The 23,288-nt window shown below is 38.8% G+C and overlaps 1 protein-coding gene and 1 long non-coding RNA gene across 22 annotated transcripts in view; one reads left to right on the top strand and one right to left on the bottom strand.

Moving 5' to 3' along the window:
• Nucleotides 1-21,684, bottom strand: part of COBLL1 (cordon-bleu WH2 repeat protein like 1) — a 193,748-nt gene extending 172,064 nt beyond the window's left edge. For 6 of the 21 annotated variants that reach the window (XM_057301426.2, XM_034954391.3, XM_055108679.2 and 3 more), the window contains exons 1-2: nucleotides 21,429-21,643; nucleotides 20,648-20,738 (exon numbers count right to left, since the gene is read on the bottom strand). In XM_057301426.2, the coding sequence (XP_057157409.1) occupies nucleotides 20,648-20,738; nucleotides 21,429-21,516 (179 nt within the window). In that variant the 5' untranslated portion in view covers nucleotides 21,517-21,643. Of the gene's footprint in view, nucleotides 1-20,647; nucleotides 20,911-21,154; nucleotides 21,350-21,428 lie in introns of those variants that run through there. The other 15 variants (XM_063595414.1, XM_063595413.1, XM_063595412.1 and 12 more) reach the window with 11 other exon arrangements.
• The window catches only part of LOC106634502 (uncharacterized), a 131,127-nt gene continuing 120,081 nt past the window's right edge, over nucleotides 12,243-23,288 (top strand). The window contains exon 1 of the long non-coding RNA XR_010109469.1: nucleotides 12,243-20,314. This is a non-coding gene — a long non-coding RNA (uncharacterized LOC106634502). The remainder of the gene's footprint in view (nucleotides 20,315-23,288) is intronic.

Consider the following 23,288-nt stretch of genomic DNA (forward strand, 5'->3'; position numbering starts at 1 on the left):
GCCTCCCAAAGTGCTGGGATTACAGGCATGAGTCACCGCGCCAGGCCTGCTGTTAATTTCATAATACACAAGTACTGTCAGGAAACAATAACACTTTACAAATCTTTAAAATTATCTAGTTCTCTGAAATAACAAAATAGTAATGTATTCATACTGTTCAGCTAGCTTCAGTAAGAATACCTGCATTTATCAGAAAACACACAAGTTCAAAATGTGGGCACACTCTAGTGGGCTACCCTCTTGCATGATCACACCTTCTTCCTCCATGACTTTGAGGTTCTCACCAATTTTCAGCAGTTTATGAGCAGTGGTAACCTGGTTAGGATTCCTTAAATAAGAAAAAGTGCAACTGTGTGCTTTATGATTAAAATAATAATCTGCCTTGTTTCAGAAATGACATGGACAATTTTTTTTTTTTTTTGAGATGGAGTCTCGCTCTGTCGCCCAGACTGGAGTGCAGTGGCGTGATCTTGGCTCAATGCAACCTCCGCCTCCCAGGTTCAAGTGATTCTCCTGCCTCAGCCTCCCGAGTAGCTGGGATTACAGGCATGCATCACCACGCCCAGCTAATTTTTTTTATTTTTAGTAGAGATGGGGTTTCACCATGTTGGCCAGGATGGTCTCAATCTCCTGACCTCATGATCCACTTGCCTCGACCTCCCAAAGTGCTGGGATTACAGGCATGAGCCACTGTGCCCAGCCATGGACAATTTTTAATTAGATGAGTATCCATGTTGAAATGAATGTGACCCGACATGAAGATGGCACCACAAAGCTCAAAGAACTTTGAGAGAGAACACCTTCCCACAAATGCCATCCCACTCTCCACACCCAAGAGAATTTGTGCTGTCAAGAGAACTAACCTCGTCAAAAACACAGAAAGGAAATGCATAACCTATTCAAGACACGTATTATCAACAATCTTACACATTGTTTATAATGTAAAGGGATTATTTCTAGTTTACAGATGTGGAGATGTGGAAATTATGTGATTACTGGAAGACAGCATAGTGAGTGTTCCCAGTCTGTGTACAAGCGATAAAACCCAAGCCATAGATATGGGAGGAACAAAATTAAAACTATCTTCTTACACAAGAGGACTGTCTTACAGGCTCAGAGACAAGGCCTTTTCATTAGGAACCACTGCCAACAATAAAGTTTAGGGAAAGAACATATTTGGCTAGTTGGTTATTTTATTTCCTACAGGAAAAGGGAATTATTATAATATACACATTGTGTGCTCACTATCTCTGCATCTTACCTAGTAGAACCTTTTCTAATGATTAAGGGCTGAAAAACCTGCTTTCCGAGAATCACATTCCATGAATTCATGAGTTACAAAACTACTTTATTTACATTTCAAAAACGATGATCCTAAACAGAGTATCAACTACTAACTTACTGAATAGAAACTGAGAGTGGTGAGCTTAAACCAATCTTGTTAACTTTTCCTATGGCTGATGTCCAAAAACATTAATAACTTAGCTACAGACATTTAATCACTAAATGAAAATCATGGTCCATAAGGTTTATTACTTTGTCAATATTTCATGGCTTTACATATAAATGCTTCCAATTAATACCCACGAGCCTAGGTAATAGATAAGTAATCCTCAATTTCAGATGGAAAACAAAAACACAGAGTCAAAGACATTTATTTGTCCAAAATCTCATAACTGTTCAATGTCTGAGCCAAGATTCAACCACAGGTCTCCCTAAAATGACACACCAGTGACCCTTGGACTATTTCCAGTGTCTCCTAATTGTCACTGTTCATAATAAGTCACACGTTTAAGGCAACAAAGTAACTGCTAGAGTCTGGTCAGATGAAGAATAACCTCCACTGCTGTCTGATGTCAAACTGGCAGCTCTGCCTCTGTGTCTGCTGAGCTGGGGGCCCTGGGAGCCCCAGGCAGGGAAGGGATCGACCAAAGCCAACCACCTCTTGCTGCCTCAGAAATGGTCCCCACATGCCTTCTGGGTTGTTGGCTATTCCCTTTGGCATCTCCCTGGCCCTTGCAATCCACTGCCCCTGACGAAGGTAGTATTCTCCAAGTCTTGCCATTATCTCAAGCTGGGAAGGTCAGGTTTGAAACTTGGCTCTGGTCAAGAGAAGTCGATGTTAACTTCCCAAAGTCTAATGAGATGAACTAGTCTCAGGGAAAATTTCAATATGGGTAGAGAGAAGGTATATACACATTTACATGCTCCACAGTCATGTAAGCTCTCTGAAAAGATTATATTATTATTATTATTATTTTGGAGACAGAGTCTCACCCTGTTGCCCAGGCTGCAGTGCAGTGGTGCAATCTCAGCTCACTTGCAACCTCCACCTCCCAGGTTCAAGCGATTCTCATGCCTCAGCCTCCCAAGTACTGGGATTACAGGCATGCACCACCACACCTGGCTAATTTTTGTATATTTAGGGGAGACGGAATATTACCATGTTGGCCAGGCTGGTGAAAAGTTTTATTAAGAGATCTTATGAACCAAACATAAATTCATCCAAGGAACAACAAAAAAAAGTATTTGAAATTGCATAATAAGTGGCATTTCAGAGATTTGGACTTTCCTTATTTTAAAACAGTGAGAGTATTGTTTACACTGCCCTGGTGGTTGTTCAAAGATGTGTATTTTTAATAAGATTCAATCATGTTTTCATTACGAGCAGTTATATTACTCCGTAAGTATAATTTCCATATACTGTATAGTAATATTTTCAATACAATTGGCTGCTAGTGCCCAGCACAGTATCTGACACATTGTTTATTTAACAAATACTTACTGAAAATCAACAAACTGTTGATTCAAGACTTCTTTTTCTTCTTGGAATGGGTTATTGATTAAATGGCTTCAAACCCAATCCTCTACAACTAATCTAACTCTCCCTGTTAAATCGATCCCTGTCCACAGGCCCAGTTTCTTCACCCTTCAAGGAGACTGCAAACTTCCAAACCTCTTACCCTCCTTCACCGCAGCAAAGATTAATAACCAGAACTCCTCATGTGTCCAAGCTTCTCCAGTACAGCCTGGTGAGCACCAAGGCTATACTTGAATAATTGCATACACCCCTGAACTAAGTGTGTAATTATACACGCCGACACCTAACTTACCAACTCATTCTCATAGATGACTTCTCATTTTTTCCCCTGAGAACGTCCCCTCTCTGGCATGTCTCTCCCATGATTGCCAATCACAGGGGATCTTATACATCGTATACAGATTTCTCAAAAAATTTGTGATGGCTTTTACAGTTTCTAGCTGTGTAACAATCCCTGGGGTTGGTATCCTCACTGCTGCAGGATCTGTAACCTTTCAGTTCTGGAATCACCTTCACCCAAACGGAAAACTTTCACATCTAATGATTTCATTGGAAACGGCAGAAATGTTCAACAGGTGAAAGGTTGAAAAAAATGCAGCACACATACACACACGGTTTGCTATGCAAATATTTCAAAACACATTTTTAAATGAGTTTCAAATAATTAAAATAGCCTATAATATAATCCTGAAGAAAAAGGAATACATAAATAGTATACACAGTTAAAAGCCTAAATCCTTATTAAATAGTCTAGGGCCGGGCGCAGTGGCTCATGCCTGTAATCCCAGCACTTTGGGAGGCCGAGGCTGGTGGATCACCTGAGGTCAGGAGTTCGAGACCAGCCTGATCAACATGGAGAAACCACGTCTCTATTAAAAATACAAAATTATCTGGGCATGGTGGTGTATGCCTGTAATCCCAGCTACTTGGGAGGCTGAGACAGGAGAAGTGCTTGAACCTGGGAGGTGGAGGTTGCAGTAAGCGGAGATCTCGCCATTGCACTGCAGCCTGGGCAACAGAGTGAGACTCTGTCCCAAAAAAGAAAAAAAAAAAAGTCTAGAAGGATGCAATCTATCCATAGCATTATCTAAAATATATCTGAAAAAACAATGATTTCAAGATATTTATTTGGGATAAATAAATTAGGAAAGCGTTACTTATTAAGTTTCCATTTTGAAAGTCCATTATGCACGTTCACATATTAAAATCTCTGGGAAAGTCTGGAGAGAAGAAAACAGTTTAACAGTTTTAACTTTTTAAAACCTACACTTTCCCAAAGTTATGTGACCATGGGAGTTGTTTTTACAGACAGCATGTTAAATTATAAATCAGAATACATCTTAAGAAAGGCTGAAATGCAAGTCAATTGTGTTATTTATCTCTAGGTGGCTTGCAAAATTATTTTTCTTTACATGTTCCTATTGCTTTCAAACATTCTGTGACAAGCATGTTTATTTTGTAATTGGAAAAATATTAAAAATACAAAAAAAAAGTGTTCAGTTCCATTTAAGATCACTCTTGCTATTTCTTATCTTACTGGCTTTGTCAGTAAAGCCAGTCTACAAGTTGTCTATAAGTTGTCAAAAAGCAAAGTGGTCAAGCAAATAGATTCCAAATGACATCTGGATTCCAGGCTCATATCTACCACTGCCTGGCCACATGACCCCAGACAAGTCATACCTTAAGCTGCAGTTTCCTCTTCTGTACAATCTGGATAACATCTACATCTACTGGATGTGGGTTGGATGTGACCATTAAATATAGCGACATGTCATGCATTTAGCACAGTACCTGGTGAATCATAAATGCTCATTGCTTGCATAACCAGAGTCCTGTAAGCCACTGGTCACTGTTCTTAAATTACTGTGACCCTGATACTTTTAATTAGTGGAAATTTGAATAAATTTACAAATATTCATTCAATCTCTGAAGCAATTAAGGCTCCATATTATTTTATATACTACTTGTGAAACATGTTTATTATAAGGTAAATTTACCAGGAGCACCCTGATGCTTAAGAAATTTTCCAAGTGCAGAGTTTATGCATGGTTATAATTTATTCTACCCGAAAATTTCCATTACATTTACTTAGGGAAAAAAAAAAGATCTTAATTATGTTGAGATTTTGATAGCAGCCAATTGCATTGAAAATATTGCTGTACAGTACATGGAAATTATAGAACAAAAACACTTTCTTCTTACATCAAAACTTAACCTGCAAGAAAATTTTTTAAAGTTTCTATATTACAACAAGCAGCGAATCCAGAAAAAAATACAAATCAATAAATCTATTTGACTGTATTTACTCTATTAAAAGCTTTTAGTCAAGGGTGCTTGAGGCTAATTTTCAGACTATGCCATCATGCTGCCACCATAGCTGAAAGAGTTACAGCTTTAAACAACCTGAAACAAATGCCACTCACTCTTATCCCCTGTACTAAGTGATGTGGTTGCAGTCATCCTGAGAGATGGAGAAGTCAGAAGTTATAGATTCCTCTTGCTCTTTTCAATAACTGAAGTCAGCTTCTTGACAGTTTTACAGCATTTGTGGTAAAGTATAATACCTCAATTTCTTGTTTACAGGAGGTAGGAAATCTGATTTTAATCCATGTGTAAAAAAAAGTATATTCAATATATGATAACCTATGATTAGAATGGGTGTCTCAAGTTCCTACCTCCTCTTTGAGTAATGATGCTCGTGTGTGACTTCACCATAGAAAATTTTCAGTCACTGCATATCAGTCTTAACAAAATCAAAGAAATGCAGTTAGAGTTACTTTCATCTTACATAAGAGAAAAGTGAAATATTAAGAGGTAAGGCAATTCCCAGAATGGTGAAGCAAGGAAGTTACAATCACCTTGGTAGCATATTCCTAATCTCAGCGGGGGCATTTTTCTCCTCTAAAAGGGAATGTGATTTTCATTGAGATTAGCACATATTTTGCATTCAATGTGCCAAGAACAAGTTCCCTGCATCTGGCACAAGAAGTTTCACAGTGGACTTATGAACTTTCTAAACAACTTCATCCTTCACTTCCTGGGAGAGGCAAATGAGAACAGGGAGTGTACTGTCCTTTACTGGTTTCAAAATAGTACAATAATGATGCCCACATCACAGTCGCCTGTTTTCTAGCAATGTAGATAATATTTAAGATTTCACAAACATAAGCCAAATGCCTGGCATATACTGGTATTATTTTCACACTTTCATTCTGTATTACTATCCTCTTCCACAATGGAAGAAACTGTGGGTTAGAGAGGGGAAACAAAGTGCCTAAAGCCAGTAAGTGGCAGAGCACAGATGGAGGTCCAGGTCCTGTCTCCAAGCTCACTCTACAGTAGCTGCCTGCCAAGTGCTATCTGACTTCCTGCTGGACCAGTTTTATTTGAAACCAAAACTAATGCTGTTAAATGCCAGAGTGCCAAGTGCACTGTTTCATTGCATCAAACAACCGTAAGGCAGCTGGCAGAGTTAAATGTAGAGTATTAGGCTTACTTAAAATGTTTTATGGAATACTTGATCCCATTAAATGATCATTTTTTCAAAGTTTTTTGTCTTTGTTTCGTTTTGTTTCTCTCTCTTTTTTGTTTTGTTTTGTTTTTGTGGGTTTTTTGTTTTTTGTTTGTTTGAGACAGGGTCTCGCTCTATCACCCAGGCTAGAGTGCAGTGGCATGATTTCGGCTCACTGCAACCTCCACCTCCCGGGTTCAAGAGATTCTCGCTTCAGAGCCTCCAGAGTAGCTGAGATTACAGGCATGCACTACCACGCCTGGTTATTTTGTATTTTTAGTAGAGACGGGGATTCCCCATGTTGGCCAGGCTGGTCTCGAACTCCTGACCTCAAGTGATCCACCCACCTCGGCCTCCCAAAGTGCTGGGATTGCAGGCATAAGCCATCATGCCCGGCCCATTTCTTTAAGGTTTTTCTCATGGTAAATTCTGGCTTAGAATTTCATCTTATTTGGGAATAATGTAAAATGTCGATTTGTTGCCAAAAACATTTACTTTTTTAAAAAGGACAAATCTGATTTCTACCATAATATTTGCAGTTTTGTAACCATTTTGAAGAGTAACACTCAAAAAACACCGGGAAGAAAGAATAAAAGAATACTCATACTTGTTTTTCTTTCCTATGTGCCCACATGACAATTGGATTTCTTGCATTTCTGAGACCTCTAAATTCTCATCTTTTCTTTCATGAGCTAGAAGAAAACACCCTCCATTACTTGGTCTTATTCTTCAGCTCATTATTGTTCACATCAAAAGACTAATGTCCTCTACCAAGTGAAGTCTGGAATCAAAATAGCAAGGCAATTGACAATTTAGATTTCAGGGTGTTGACACAAATGAGTATGAATTCTTACGTACTAATTAGTCACACAATTAATGACTATTTCACTCTCAAACGTACAACCTGTTCTATAAATAAAATAGCACTCTGCTGTAATTATTCAAATGGGGATATTTAGGTTGTAAAAAATAATATACCCTTTATGTCTTGTTAAACAACCTTGCCCATGATGGACAAAGTTTTTGTTTTCTCTAGATATAAAATGAAAATGTTATTCAGAATTTTCACTTATATAGTACTCTTAATGAAATGCACATTTCTTTCAAAAATACTATGGCAGGGAATAATCCTAAATGAGAAGCTCAAACCAAGAATGGAATTTTATAATAGAGTGCTGAGAGGTATAAAATAGTAATTTTAATGGTGTGGCATTTAATGGTGTCTTAATAACAATTCGTTGGTTAATGGCTATAAAAATGAATATTAAATACTCGGTTCAATACTCTGCATACCTGAGCTCCTGCCGTTCCAATGGACAAGTAATTTGTCTCCATCTCCAACACTGACTTTTTGCTTGAGTTCACACTAACTCAAATACCACCTATCCAATAACTGATCATTGTTTCTAGGTATATGTGGAAATGATATTAAACCCTGCAAGTTACACAAAAGAAGGAATAAAGAATATGGCCTTTTCCTTTTAGGGTTTCACAACAAATTGTAAACTGCATAAAGGTTATTAAAATGACAACTCAATAGCAAAGGGTGAGTGAGGGGAATAAACCTAAATATCTATCAATAGGAGACTGGTTATATAAATTAAAATTCATCCCTACAAAGATATAATACATAGCTAGAAAAAAAAATAAAGCTCTTTAGGTAATAAAATGGAATAATTACAAAGTAGATTGTTAAGTAAAAAAGCAATGTATGAAGCAGCACTGTGTATAAAAAAGGGAGAAACTATATACGTACACACACTTGCTCATGAATATAAGGAGATGCACTAACCATACAGTAGCCACTACGCACATCAGGCTCTCGAGCGACTGAGACGTGGCTAGCGTGACTAAGAAACTGACATTTTAATGGAATTAATTTACATTTCAAATCTGACTTGACATAAAATTTTTTTTGTTAAAGACAACTTTACTGTTTTGAAAGACTTAGAATCATATAACCATGTGTCATGTAATATGTTACTTACATTAATTTTTTTAATGTGGCTCCTAAAATATTTAAAATTGCATTTGTGGCTTATATTTCCATTGGACGGTGCTAGTTTAGAATGCTACCAGGATTCAAAAGAACTCATAATACTGATTGCCTCTGTGAAGGAAGTGGGTGACAGGAACCAAGATGCTAGAAGGAGATGTCTCACCATTTTGTCATTTTTCTCTTTTGCTTTTTGTGACATTTGAATATGTTGCCTATTAGAAAAATAACGAATAAATAACATGACCCATAAATACCACTGGAAAGAACTGTCATTGGCACAACCATCAATTTAATTTTGGATGAAATATTTTCCCCCACAATCAGATATGGTACTTTTGAAGGGGTTATATATAGTCTTTGGCAGAAAACACTTCATAATAACCTAAGATCACAGAAGTGTTCCACAAACAGTACCCGAGTTACAAAGTGAATACAAGCGATCACAGCCTTCAAACTGCTTGTTTAGTGGCAATACAGTCCAGCATTAACACAGCTGCCGCTTCTTCTACCATCAGAAACTGTTCTGCTTTTATTTTCCCACTCACTAAATATATTTTGCTTGTTTTCTTCTTTCATCTTCATCCACATCCCCAAATAAAAACACAAATATTCTTACATTTCCATTTAGCAAAGTATGCATCTACTTAGCTAACTAAAGCAAAAAAAATAAAAATAAAATTCTCCCCTTGAAGAGAACTCCATGAAATTTAATTTTTTTCCATGAAGCAGTAGTGTAAATACATAAGCAGATCACACAGGGCAAAGGGAAAAGAAGGAAATATATATCATATATACAACTGAAAAATAATATATTTAAATACAAATGAAATATCAAATTGTATATGAACAGGGGGTATTACCCCAAATCTCCCAGATTTTCCAGTTTTATTTTGAATATAAATACTTTAAAATTTTTTTCTTGAGATAGCCAATTATAGAGCTTCAGATGCATATACAATGAAAACTATTTAATTAGCAGTGTCAAATTTCAGAAGCTGGCTGGTTCCCTAAGGTTTAAGAATAAAGGCATCTCCCTTCTCAAATCCTAAATGGTCTCCTTTTCTTGCACTCCTTCCACTTCCATAAGAATGTTTGACATAGGTCCATATTGGTATGACATAGATCCACATTCTGAAAAAAAGAGAGTCCTAGGGCCATGGTGATAATGGGTACAAAACCATCCACAATGGTTCAGCCACTGAGTGGCAACTAAGCAGAGACGAGTTCCTCAGTAAAAGTAGTAGTAAAAGATGCTGACCATGGAATTAAATCATTTCACTGTACTACTCACTCCCTGCTTCCTAAACTGTACTTCTTGGTGCCCCAAGGCTATTCCTTTAATACCATTGGTATTTGTGGTACCTTTGTGTTCAAACCCTTCCAAATATCCATGGGATGCCAGAAAGTCGGTCTCTACCTTACCTACGCTTTACAGTAATATATGGAAACTGTGAATGTCCCAAATCCAAGACATTCAAATCCCCCATTGCTATCAACAAAAAAGAATGGATTTGGGTGATCAAAAATTGTAGTAAATATTCAAAATCCTCAGATAATTTTTAGAACTGCCACTAATTCAAACACGCATAACCTTAGTGTACTAAATGATACACAAAAAATGAAAATCTCAAAGTGTTGCACCCCACATATATATACGAATCTTGAATTTGATTAGAAAGCTATAAAAATTTTCCTAAATTTAAGATTATACTACTTATAACCATGTAACTAAATTAGCGTTGGAAATATATTTCTAGATTTCACAAGAATACGAGCACAAACTTCAGGACTATATTTTCTTAGCGTCATCTAAGAGTGAATTTACTACATACTTCTATATAGAATCACAGACATACAGTATGAATTACTCTGGAATATTGTTCGTTTCAGATCAGATTATATTTCAAAATGATGTATGGTAAAGTGAAGTAAACTAGAAGGTGGAATAGATTCTAGATATAAAATTCATCCCAATTCAAATGTGAGAGGAAAAATGAGTATATTTCCACTTTTCAGATTACTAGCATTAAATATTTTTCATTCAATCAAAGTCAAATCTCACTTTCCTAAAGGGAGGAACAAAGTTCCTCCTTCATAGGTAATAATCACAATAAAGCTTACCCACTTTCAGAGACAGAGGAAACTGAAAAGACTGATATCATAGGATCACAAGCATTTAAAATTTTGTTTTATTTTTGGCAGGGCACAGTGGCTCATGCCTATAATCCCAGCATTTTGGGAGGCCAAGGCGGGTGGATCACCCAAGTTCAGGAGTTCGAGATTAGCCTGGCCAACATGTGAAACACCGTCTCTACTAAAAATACAAAAATTAGCCAGGCATGGTGGCTCATGCCTGTAGTCCCAGCTACTCTGGAGGTTGAGACAGGAGAATCACCTGAACCTGGGAGGCAGAGGTTACAGTGAACTGAGATCAAGCCACTGCACTTCAGCCTGGGCAACAGAGTGAGACTCTGTCTCAAAAAATAATAATAAAAATAAAAATAAATTTTAACACTTAAAATTTTATTAAATTTTATTTTAAATTTTATTTAAATTATCTAGTAGGGATCATTTAAATTTTACTTATCTAGTAGAATAAATAAATATTTAAATAATATTTAAATATTCTTTTCAGCTGCTGCTGTTTTTTTCTACCACTTTCAGCTTTGCTCTCCTGAAGCACAGAAAAAATATTTTTTTTTGCTTTAAGTTAAAGCACCTAGCTGCCATCTGGAAATGGGGAACAACACATTTTATGTGGGAGCAAGAGACAGGAAGAACCCACTCCCACAGTGTAGCAGGACAGTTTGCTGAGGAGTCTGCCACCAATAACTGAATCACAGATACCTGAGAATTATGGGAGCTGCCATAGACCAGGAAATACAGATATTGTCCTATGAGACAGTGACCCTGTCTCTTTCCTAATTCTGTTAAAGCAGTAATACAGCAAGTGACTATCAGGCATAAAAAAAAGAGAAAGAGTTGCTCTACCCTCGGACACTTCCATTTTGTGTGTAACTTGCATTCATCTTAGCACAAAGGAGAAAATGAATTCAATGACTCCTGTAATTATCTTGATTACAGTTAACTGGCCTAGAAACTGTGGCACAGCCAATCAGGTCTGGGAATGGTAGGATAGTAGTCATTTTCCTGTTTAGCAGCTCAATTTCCTGTTTTTCCAGCACATCTCAATCAATACACGACTGTAGCAGCTATTAAAACTTTGGCTTCAGCCCCCGCTACTCCCCTTGGGCTCATCTAATACTTCCTCACTTCCATTTCTCCAGAAATAGTACATGTGCATGTGCATGAAGGCACATTCGAGAGATGGAATCCTCAAGGACTGTCGATAAATGTCTCACCTAGATTTGAGCATCTTAACTCTACTTCCTTACAAATATATGTTGTTGTAATTACAGAAGCTATGATGTAAAGCTTTACTTTAGGCTATAAGGTAAAATGGTGTATTTAATTTTTAAAAATATACCAGAATACCTACCAATTACTTGGTGTTAATCCCTCAAATTAATCACACTAGAAACAATGTAATTTTTCTAATGATTAATATTATTTTAAAGACATATTCTGATGCCTTAGCATTCGATCCTATTTAAAGTCAACCTACAATCATATTTTAAAAAATCAGATTTATAAGTACAGCCATATTTTGAACCCAAACTACTATATAACTCAGCTTCTTCTTCAACCACATTTCAGAGGCTTGCTTCTGAAACACTTTGGCTATTTTCAAATATGTGGTATTTTTACACCTTTATGTCCAAAGGAATTTTCTAGAAGTCTGAAGTCATTACAAAAGAAAACCTCTGTCCTATTAAACCATACTTTTAAAAAATAATAACTGTTTATATTACTCCTGCAGCTCTGATTTCAATTGAGGAATTAAAAACTACAAATGGCCCAACAAATGGCTCACACCTGTAATCCCAGCACTTTGACAGGCCGAGGCGGGCGGATCACCTGAGGACGGGAGTTTCAGACCAGCCTGACCAACAAGGAGAAACCCCGTCTCTACTAAAAATACAAAATTAGCCGGGTATGGTGGCGCATGCCTGTAATCCCAGCTACTCGAGAGGTTGAGGTAGGAGAATTGCTTGAAACCGGGAGAGGGAGGTTGCGGTGAGCCGAGATCGCGCCATTGCACTCCAGCCTGGTCAACAAGAGTGAAACTCCATCTCAAAAACAAAACAAAACAACAACAACAAAAAACACTACAAACCAGGCACGGTGGCTCATGCCTGTAATCCCAGCACTTTAGGAGGCTGAGGCGAGTGAGGCGAGAGGATCTCTTGAGGCCAGGAGTTTGAGACCAGCTGGACAACATCTCTCCAAAAAGTACAAAAATTAGCTGGGCATGGTGGCACATGCCTGTAATCCCAGCTACTAGGGAGGTTGAGGCGAGAGGATCACTTCAGCCCAGAAGGCAGAGGTTGCAATGAGCCGAGATTGTGCCACTGCACTCCAGCCTGGGCCACAGAGCAAGACCCCGTCTCAAAAATAAATAAATAGCTACAAGCTACAAATAGAACTAAGTTTTCAACTTTCTATGAGTTGAGCTTAATAGGCCATTTCTCCTGCCTTTACATTCTTTTTTTTTTTTTTTTCTGAGACGGAGTCTCACTCTTTCGCCCAGGCCGGACTGCAATGGCGCTATCCCGGCTCACTGCAAGCTCCGCCTCCGGGGTTCACGCCATTCTCCTGCCTCAGCCTCCCGAGTAGCTGGGATTACAGGCGCCCGCCCCCACGCCCAGCTAATTTTTTGTATTTTTAGTAGAGACGGGGTTTCACAGTGTTAGCCAGGATGGTCTCGATCTCCTGACCTCATGATCCAACCGCCTCGGCCTCCCAAAGTGCTGGGATTACAGGCGTGAGCCACCGCACCCGGCCGACAATTCCAATTAAAGCACTTCGCCAAAATGCTCCAAAATTCAACTCCACAGATTTCTTACATCTAAAGTAAACAGTTTTAAAATATTTAAATTTATAAACAGTACAGTGAACTTAAATTAAATGAAATAAATTACCCATGCTCACTCTATCATTTTTCTAAAGACTAGCCAATCTTTGAGAATCTTTTCCAAAGGATTCATTCCTCATATATGAAGTTTGTATTCAAAACTGAAGACATTTGGCCTTTTATAAATAGTCATGGGAAACTTCTTTCTCTCATACTTTTAGTTTGTTTTTACTGTAGCAGATGAGGGAAAAAATTTAGCACAGCAAAGTTATAAAAAAAAGTCTCATAACAACTATCATACTAATATTAGAACACCAAAAGCTTGAGTATATGAGTATCTTGAACAACAACAACAAAAATACTTGCTGGAAATTATAAAGACATTTTTGACTTTTAGACTTTTAGACTGGATAAGAACTCCTTCCACCTTTGGTCCATTTCCTCCTAGGCACATTCGTTTCTAAATATCTTCTTAATTATATCAGTCATTTTTTCTAAAGTTTCTCTGGCACAGAAGTCTGGAATTCTCTTTAAAATATATTCTAATATCTTATAAATGTTAAAAGTCTAAAATGTTTGCCAACAGCCAAGTCTAGTCTTTACTTGAAAAAGGAATCAATCACCAATCTCCATTCTGCAAAATCCCCTAGTATAAGATATATTTCACTCCATACAGATAATAATTTTTTTAACTGACATTTCAGTTAATACTCAGAAGTCTCCTGTATGCAATAAATTTTTAATTAAACAATTACCAGTTTATTTACTGATCTTATAAATTAGGCCAGTGGGTCAGCAAACTTTGTGTAGAGCCAGAGGGCAAATATTTTTAGCTTTGCAGGCCATATGGTCTTTATCTGGACTACTCAACTATAATGTGAAAGCGGTTGGAGGATAATATGCAAATGAACATGGGTGGCTGTTTGCCAGTAAAACTCTATAAATACAGGTGGAGGATAACAGATTAACATCCAGAATATATACAGAATTAAAACAGATTGAAAAACAAAGGACTTGAACAGATATCTCTCCAAAGATGATTTACAAATGGCCAATGAAAAGGTATTCAAAATCACTACACATTAGGGAAACAGGAATCAAACATGCAATGAGATACTACCACATACCCATTAGGATAGCTGCTACAGGGAAGGGGGGCTCTATAACATAAAAGTTGGTGAAGAGAATTGGAACCTCATGTACTTTTGGTGAATGTAAAATGGTACAACCACTGTAAAAAACAAAACAAAACAAAAAAAGAACAAACAAAAAACAGTATGGCAGTTCCTCAAAAAAATTAATAAATAAAACTGCTACATGATCCAGACTTTCTATTTCTAACAACACACCCAAAAGAACTGAAAGTAGGGTCTTCAAGAGGTATTTGTACACCCATGTTCATAGCAACAGCACTATTCACAATAACTAAAATGTGAACACAACCCAAGTATCCACTGATGGATGAATAGATAAGCAAAATGTGATCTATACATACAATGGAATATTATTCAGCTATAAAAAGAAATAAAGTACTGATATATACTACAACATGTATGACATTATGTGAAATAAGCCAGTCAAAAAAAGACAGACTTTGATCTCACTTGTAAGAGGTACCTAGAGTAGTCAAAATCATAGAGACAAAGTAGAATGGTGGTTTTCAGGGGCTGGAGAAAGTGGAATGGGGAAGTTATTGTTTAATGGGTATAGGGTTTCAGTTTTGCCAGACGGAAGGAGTTATAATGATGGAAGGTGGTGATGGTTCAACAATATGAATGTGCTTAACACCACTGAACCATGCGGTTAAAAATGGCTAAGATGGTAAATTTTATGCTATGCATATTTTACCACAATGGAGAAAAAGGGGGATAAAAAAGCAGGTAGAGGGCTGTTTTGACTTTCAGGACATAGTTTGCTGACCCATAAGTTAGGCTGTTGCATTTTAAATTCTAAGCATAGACATAATGTTTTAAGCCAGTAACAAAGTACCATTTATACACTAACATCATGTTCATTTTATTCCTACAGATACATATAATTTCTGTAGTGAAGTTCTTAAGATTAGAAGCCTATTTCCCAGTACCTAGAAAAATATGTTTTATATAAAGTAAGAGTTCAGGAGTTTTTGACTGATTAATTAAAAGTAGTTGTCTTAATAACATGAAGTTTGGCATTTATTATTATATTAACACATCTGGCGTTTCAGTACAAATATAAGGTCATAATATTGTTATTCAATATCCTCTAACTCATGTAGAGGTAATTGATTTTGAAGGGCAAGTATAGCATTTTTAATAAATAATTTCATTTTTGTTTTTCAGTAATCAAAAATCCTACTTTTGAAATATTGTTACACATTTAATAGCTGCCTAATATCAAAAAATAAGTATAGACTTTGTCATATGATGAAAAAAACTGCCAGTTTACTATGAGTTAAATTACATCATACCATACACAGGAATATGTTACACATTACTTTGAAGACATAAGCCAAATAATTAATCTCCTTTTAAATGCTAGACATTTTATATGCATTGAAATTTATAGTTTTTAAATATAAAATGTAAACATAATTTTAAAAAGAATCAAGATAATGCTTTTATAAGGCCACTTTAAATAAAAATCATTTTTAGCCATTCAGTATAATCCATGGTAGCAAACATAGCACTATGAAAAGCATAGGTTTGGAATCAGAGCTTGTTTCTAATACTCTTCCATTCCTTAGAGTTGTATGACCTTCAATGTGTTAATTAAGCTCTCTGATCCTCAGTTTCATTCATTGTAAAATGAAGTTAATATACTTATTCAAAAAGAAGTAGCAAAAGCTTTAAAAATAATATTGCAAAGCAGCTACATGGAATCTTTCAAAAGGCAAAATAATGCTAAAGTTACAATCTTGAGTTCCCTATAAATGATTAGTAACAGCCTCTATTCTCTTTTTTGCATCAGCTCCATGTCAGCTATTGATATCTACTTAATCAATGATTCTCAAATCTGGTCACACACTACAATCACCTGAGCAGCATTTTAAAACTAGCCATCCCCTGGTCCCAGACCAAGAGAATTAAAATCAGAATGGGTGGGGGCATGAGAGCCCAAGAATTCGTGTGAAAGTACCCCAGATGACTCCCATGTTGAAACCTCAGAGAAGTCACTCAACTTCAAGTATTCAAGAACTCAGTTCATACAATCAGTGAAACTTTAGAACCAATAACGCTCCTCAACAAAAGCTTAAGAAAGCAGCTGTTAAATCATTCTTTAATTTTTCGTATGCCTTCAATTAACTCCATAGCTCCAAAGCTGCAAAATGATAAAGAGAGCTTTTGTCCCCTCTGTACATTCCTGAAAATGTGCTTCAGAATCAAAATATTAAGATCCCTCAGAGCAAGGTCAATTAAGCTTTTGACATTTAAATTTCGAAGGATTTTTTTTTTTAAAGCATATCTGGGCAAGTAAAGAACATAAGCACTAGTTCCAAAGATAAGCACCCAAGTTGATGTCAGCAATCATGTTGCTTTTTCTAAGTGATTAATGTCACTTTACTAAGAACTAATATAGAAAACTTAAATAAATTTACTAATTGGATATCCACATTAGAGAAGGAAATCACTTTTGACTATCACTCTCTTCTCCAATGCAGCATTTCAATTTTCCAAACAGTGTCTCCAACATTTTTGCTCTCTGCAAAAAAAAAAACGCAAACCAACCTAGGATTTCCACTTCATAGAAACAAATATAAAAATGATTTATCATTTTTCATCTAGATCACTATGTAAGTTAAACTAGTCAACTTTCACATACATATGAAAACATATATACATGAATTAGATAGGAGTATATATGTATGTATATGTATAGTATACATAAAATATGTAAATATATTATATATGAATGTACATATTACATTTGAATATATATAAAGTTGCATGCAAACTTTTTTCTCGAAGGAAAACCGAAACTGTTGTGACTCAATGTCTTTTGATATCTAAACTCTTAACCTCATAATGAATTCCAAAAAGAAGCCCATAAGATACAGAACAACAAATATAAAGTGGATACTTCTGCATGATACTAAGAAAGTGATCTAAAGCCAGGCCCAGTGGCTTGTGACTGTAGTCTCAGCCATGCAGGAGGCTGAGGTGGGAGGATCACTTGGGCCCAAGAGGTCAAGGTCAGCCTGGGCAACATAGCAAGACTCCAGCCTGTCTCAAAAGAAAGGGATCTAATCTAGAATGGTAAGGGATTAAAGCAGTACAGTAGAGGCCAAAATGAAAGACATTCAAGATGACCACGGGATCAGACCCTTTTAAGGCAGGGACTTCACCAGCACAGACCCTACGGCAGCCACTATTTCTGCGCACCGTTGCTTCCACTGAAAAGAAAATGACACCCAACCCATATAATTCACAATGTCGTAGAATGCTAAATGCGAGTTAAATGTGTGAAGGCACCAAACAAACTTCAAACTATCCCTTTTGATGTTACAATTATTATTTAGAATGTTTCAAAGAAAAAGCAGCAGCTGAGAGGCCATAAAACAATTTTATTTTCCTAAAATACTCATTCCCTGAATGGGCTAATTTATCAAAGAATTAATAAAAGTGAAGATAACAATATCAACTACATTTTTCCTGAAATGTATTAAAATATTACAGAGTTAATGGTTAAATATAAGTTATCCGTTAAAATGTATAACGTCATGGTATGTTATATCATACCATGGTCAAGAAAAGATTAAAAGCAATTAACAAAATGAACTAGGCACTTGGAGTTTTTCTTCTGGTTTTACTACTAATTTGCTGGGACTTCAACACACTCAGTGTTTCTGAGCTTCAGATTCTCATTTATAAAACGTGGAGAACAAAACTTGGTGCTATGTTAAAATGACATGTAACAACAATGTAAAACTTGGAAAATTACAGAGGAATTCTTTCCAACAGTAATATCCAAGGATAAAGACTAAACTAGGCTTCATTGTCTATTAAAGTAATGAGTTATGATATAATTAGTCAGTTTTATAGCAAGAAATTTATCTCCAAAACCTAACAATTATAACATATTAAGATTTCTGCCTGCCACCTCCCAAATACCCTTATCTAGATATTTTTCCCCCAGTTTAAACCTTTTATATTTTGAGTTTTTGAGAAAGAAGAGAAGCAATACTGAATATTAAATATTCAACAAATCTTATATGACAGGCATTCGGAATATGCCAAAGGACAAGTTAGACAAGTGAAATAAGACAAATGAAGTAGAGAGGTAATTTTTTCATGTCGATATTTTTCAGGTAATGATAACTTCTCTGAGTAGAATAATGTAAGGTAAAATGATAGAACTACTACTGTGTTATTTTAGATAAGGTGTTGACAGATTTTCCCCACTTAAATTTGAAAAGGGGACAGCAAAAGTCCTTTACAAATGCTTGACAAATTAGATAAGGCTCTTTTGTACTTTCTTTTTAAGCAAAGAACTTATCAGTTTAACCTTTAAATTCTCAAAAGTGGCTGGGCGCACTGGCTCATACTGGTAAACCCAACACTTTGGGAAGCCAAGGTGAGAGGATTGCTTGAAGCCTGGGGTTTCGGATCAGCCTAGGCAACATAGCAAGACCTTGTCTCTACATTAAAATAAAATATCAAGAGTAAAGTCTGAAGGTTCTTACTACAGTTATGCTTGCCAGCAAAAAGTGTTCTTCTGTTTCTTCAACACAGAGCCATCTGACCTCACCTATTTTACTTAAAAGTCCCCAGTGAGTTCTGAACACCCATGGGTGTATTTTGTGAAAGCAGGTATGTTTTTCTTTCTTTTTTGTTTTTTAAAGTACCTTAACCTAATCCATTTCGAAATCCAATTTAATTCTATCTCATTTTGCAATCCCTGAATACATTTCGGCATCCTGACAGCTGTCTCATCGTCAATTCACATAATTTTGCAGCTCCACTTAGGAACCTTGCTTGTATGCTCAATATCTTTCTACCGATATATTTCTTTACTCATCCTAATGTGAGAATATATGTCAGGATATATGAAAATATTTAAGCAATGAAGAACCTGGGGAAAGAAAAGAAATGAAAATCAACAGTGAGAGTAATATTTGCAGAAAGGAGAAAGTTAATTTGAGCAAAATGAAATAATACACTACATGTTTCCTCTATGTAAAAATTATACTAAATATCTTTTAGATTAGTCATGTTGCTTTGAGACTTTTCCATGTTTCCTCTAGACAGCTGCCAATGTTCGCATGGTCTCTGATGAATAAACATGCTGTGACTTGCTTCTAAGGAAACGCCTGTCATGTTCCAGGGAAAAATGACTTCTACACTCTTAAATCAGGAAAACTGTACAAGTCTCATTCATTAGTGACAACGTCGATTTTTCCTTAACGTTTCTATTTCTGGAATGCTAGTATTCTCATTAGGGCATTTCTGCATTCAGATTAACTAAGAAAATAAACTATGTTGGAGGAACACTTATGCTGGGGGGAAAAAAACTTGTACTACATCAAACGAGTTTCCCACTTGAGAAACTCAACTAGCATCCAGGTTACTCCTGAACTATTTACCAAGAAACTATTTTCAGGTTTTCTTCATCTCTTGCAGAACTACCTGTTCTCATTACTGTTTACTCAAACGCTTAGCAAGGTAACTATTAGCGTATCTGGCAGGAAGACATGCCTCATTTAATATTAACTCACCATGTGACAGCCCCCTTCCTCTCTTCTCAAACATGTGAGGATAAAAAGAAAAGTAGAGTTGTTTGCAATCTGATTTGCGCTGGGTTTTGGAACCAGCAATTGGCCACAGGCACACACACCCCCAATCAGAGGCGCGCACCCCGCTCGCTCCCGGAACTGTCATGCGGGCTGACAGCTGGCACACCCTCCTGTCGCCCTCCACCCGCCTGCAGAAAGCCCACTCCTTACAGTCACCTTGACATTGCTCACCTGCCTGGGCCTCAGCCCATGACCAAGGAAACTTTTGCCCTCCCTCCCCTGGAGCTCACTTACAGGTATCGTCCACCGCTCCCCCAGAGCCCAAACAAGGGTCCCTTTGTTACAATTTTTGCTCCCGGACTCCTCACCCAATTCCTGGCATTCAGCTGGCCTTCAGCAACCCAGGGCAGCCCCGGTAGGAAGGCAACCAAAAACGACCCGAGCCCTCCGCCCGGGCGGCCTCCGAGAAGGCCGGGAGGAAGCAGCCTCCCCGGCCGCGTGGAGGAGAGTCAGTGAGTCAGGCCGCCGGCAGGGCAGCGAGTTGCCAGCCAGGTGAAACGGCCGAGGCCTCGCTGTCCTCGCCGGCCTCGCCCTCCCCGGTGAGAGGCGGCGCGGCGCTCTGGGCTTACCCGGCTGGGACGTCCTGCGGGCGCGGGGTTCGGCCGTCCATCGCCCTGCGGGGCGCTGCGCGGGCTCCAGCTCCCAGGCGGCGCGTCACTGCTGGGGTGGGAGAGGCCGGCGGGTCAGGGCGGGACGCGCGCCTTCCCGAGGCCGGAGCGAAGCTGGCTGAGCGTCAAGAGCCCGCCCGAGCCGCCCCAGCCCCGGCCGGCCCGCCTCCCGGGTGCGCTTCCACCTGCGGGCCCCGGCTCCCAGCCCGCGGGCGCCGCCGCCCCCAGAGCACGGCGGCGGAGGAGGCGGCGGCGCTGCAGCCCCCGCCCCGTGGGGTTTACTGGGTAGCCATTTGGCGCCTCTCGGAGGGAGAGGAGCTGCCGGGGCTGGAAGAGGAGGAGGAGCGGGGCCGGGCGCACGGGCACCGCTGCCACGCCGGCAGCGCACTCCCAGGCTCCTCCGGCCGAGTTTGCACAAACAAAACGCCCTAGGAAAACTTTTCCCTAAGAGAAGTTGGGAGGGCTGACCTCTCTTTTCCCACCCAAGGCTCCTACGTTCTTTTCCAAAGGAGACAGTAGCTCGCCTGTTCTCCCTCGCGGCTTCCTCTCCTACTCTTCCCTTCCCCGGCCCGCGCTCTTGCCGCTCGGCTCTCAAGCCAGGACTTGAATGGAGAAGCGGCAACCCCTGCGAGGCTCAGCCCAGCGCGGGCAGGGCCGACTCAGCGCCTCCCCTGTCCCGCGGGCGGGGTGCGGGCGCTGGCTGGGCGCTGGGGGCCTCGCTGGAGCCCGCTCTCTCACTCACCCTGCCCCATTTCCCTGCCCGGAGTCCGGGAGCTCGCCGCCGCCTCTGCAGCACGGCCGCACATAAGTGGGGACCAGCTCGGCGGCATTGGAGCGAGGGAAGCAGCGAGCCGGAGAGAGAAACGGGGCGGGGGTGGGCCGGGAGCGAGTTGGAATTTCCTTCCCCCAGGGCTTCGGGTCTTTGGGGTCCGGCTGGGGAAGCTGAACCGAAAGAAAGCTCCCAGACGAGGTGTTCCCATTCCCACCGCTAGGGCTGCGCTTCGGGAAGGCTGGTGCGCCCGGGCCGGACAGGTGCGGGGGAAGGGAGGTTACCTGCCTTGCCAGGATACGCGGGGAGGATTGGGGCCTCCGCGGAATGCGGACAGAAACTCGCAGAGTGGGGCCTGCAGCTTGCCCTCCCTAGAGTCCGACCCTCGACGTCCAGGATCGTTTTTTTTAATTTGTGTTTTTAACTTGACCTTTAAGATTGCCATTCTTTTAAAAGCGCACCTGTGACAGATCTTTCTAATTGGTGGCAGGTTTAAGCTTGCCCTGTCTTCAGAGGCATTTTTTGTAAAAGCCTATAACAGCTCTGACATGAGAACTGGACAACAGTATGTCTAATGACAGTCTATAAACTAAGAATTAAGTAATAGATTGTATTCACTTATTGGAAGTTTTACAAGGGTAAAGGAATCAGACACAGCTGTGTGCTTGTTTGTACGTTTTAGTATCCACGTGCATGCCCTTTAGATGATTCTTTACACCTGACAGACAGGTACTAGGTTGGTGCAAAAGTAACTGCGGTTTTTGCCTTTTTTTTTTATAAGTAATGACAAAACCGCAATTACTTTTGCACCACCCTAATATATTTACATATTTTATATTTTTCATAAGCGCCAATTGTTTTAAGATGCGCGCCATTCTGATGGGCCCAAAAATGTGTTTTCAGAAAACAACGTGACATTAAGAAATGAATTTAAAATTACAGTTTTAAAAACATATTTGGATTAAACTGATGGAGAGATCTTACAGGAAGGAACATCCTGCAGGGGACTTCTGTTGTAGCACTAACATCAAGTAATAAACCTGTGTTAGCCACTGATAGAATAACATTTGGCAGGTATTACAATTAAATTGATATTAATGCTCCTTTAGTTGGTTATCCATTGCAGCAACAAAAAAGATTGCTGAACTAAATGCCTAGCAATGTGCCATTTGTCTACCACATGCAGGCATTGGTATTTATTTCTTGCAATGCATAATGTCCTTTCAGTGCATCTTAAATATGAGAAGAAAAAAACACATGGCTAATTTGGATTACAATACTGGAACCATATTAGAAAAAGTTGCTTTTAGAGATTTTAACTAAGAGTAAAGCAATTTATTTAAATACCTCTGGGTTTTAGTCTTTAAACAATAACTCTGGTTAAACAATTTCATGAATCATTTATGCTTCTGAATACGGAGCTGTGAAAGCTTTTACAGTTGCTTGCACAGACAATGATGCAAGTATTGAGTAACAGTGAAACTACTTGAAAGTCCATAACTTTCAATCACAAGACAAGATTAAATCTTTAATTAGTTTCAGCCTTAATTTATGACATACTAGTAATATTATGGACCCTAATACTAGTAAGATTAGGCTAATCTTAGTCATAAAACATTCATAACATTTCGTAACTGCTGAAGGCATTTTCAGTGCCTACCACTTTTTGCTGTCCTCCTTCTGGTCCTAGGGAGAACTATATGCTCCACCCCATGGAAATTAGGTATGACCCTGTGACTTTGATAAGTGGAAATGTGAACAGACATGAAATGCTTTATTTCCTGGTGAAATTACTTAGGCCAGTGTTTGAGTCTCTATATTCCCTTCCTTTGC

This window comes from Pan paniscus, chromosome 13, assembly GCF_029289425.2.
Source record: "Pan paniscus chromosome 13, NHGRI_mPanPan1-v2.0_pri, whole genome shotgun sequence".
Lineage (NCBI taxonomy): Eukaryota > Metazoa > Chordata > Mammalia > Primates > Hominidae > Pan > Pan paniscus.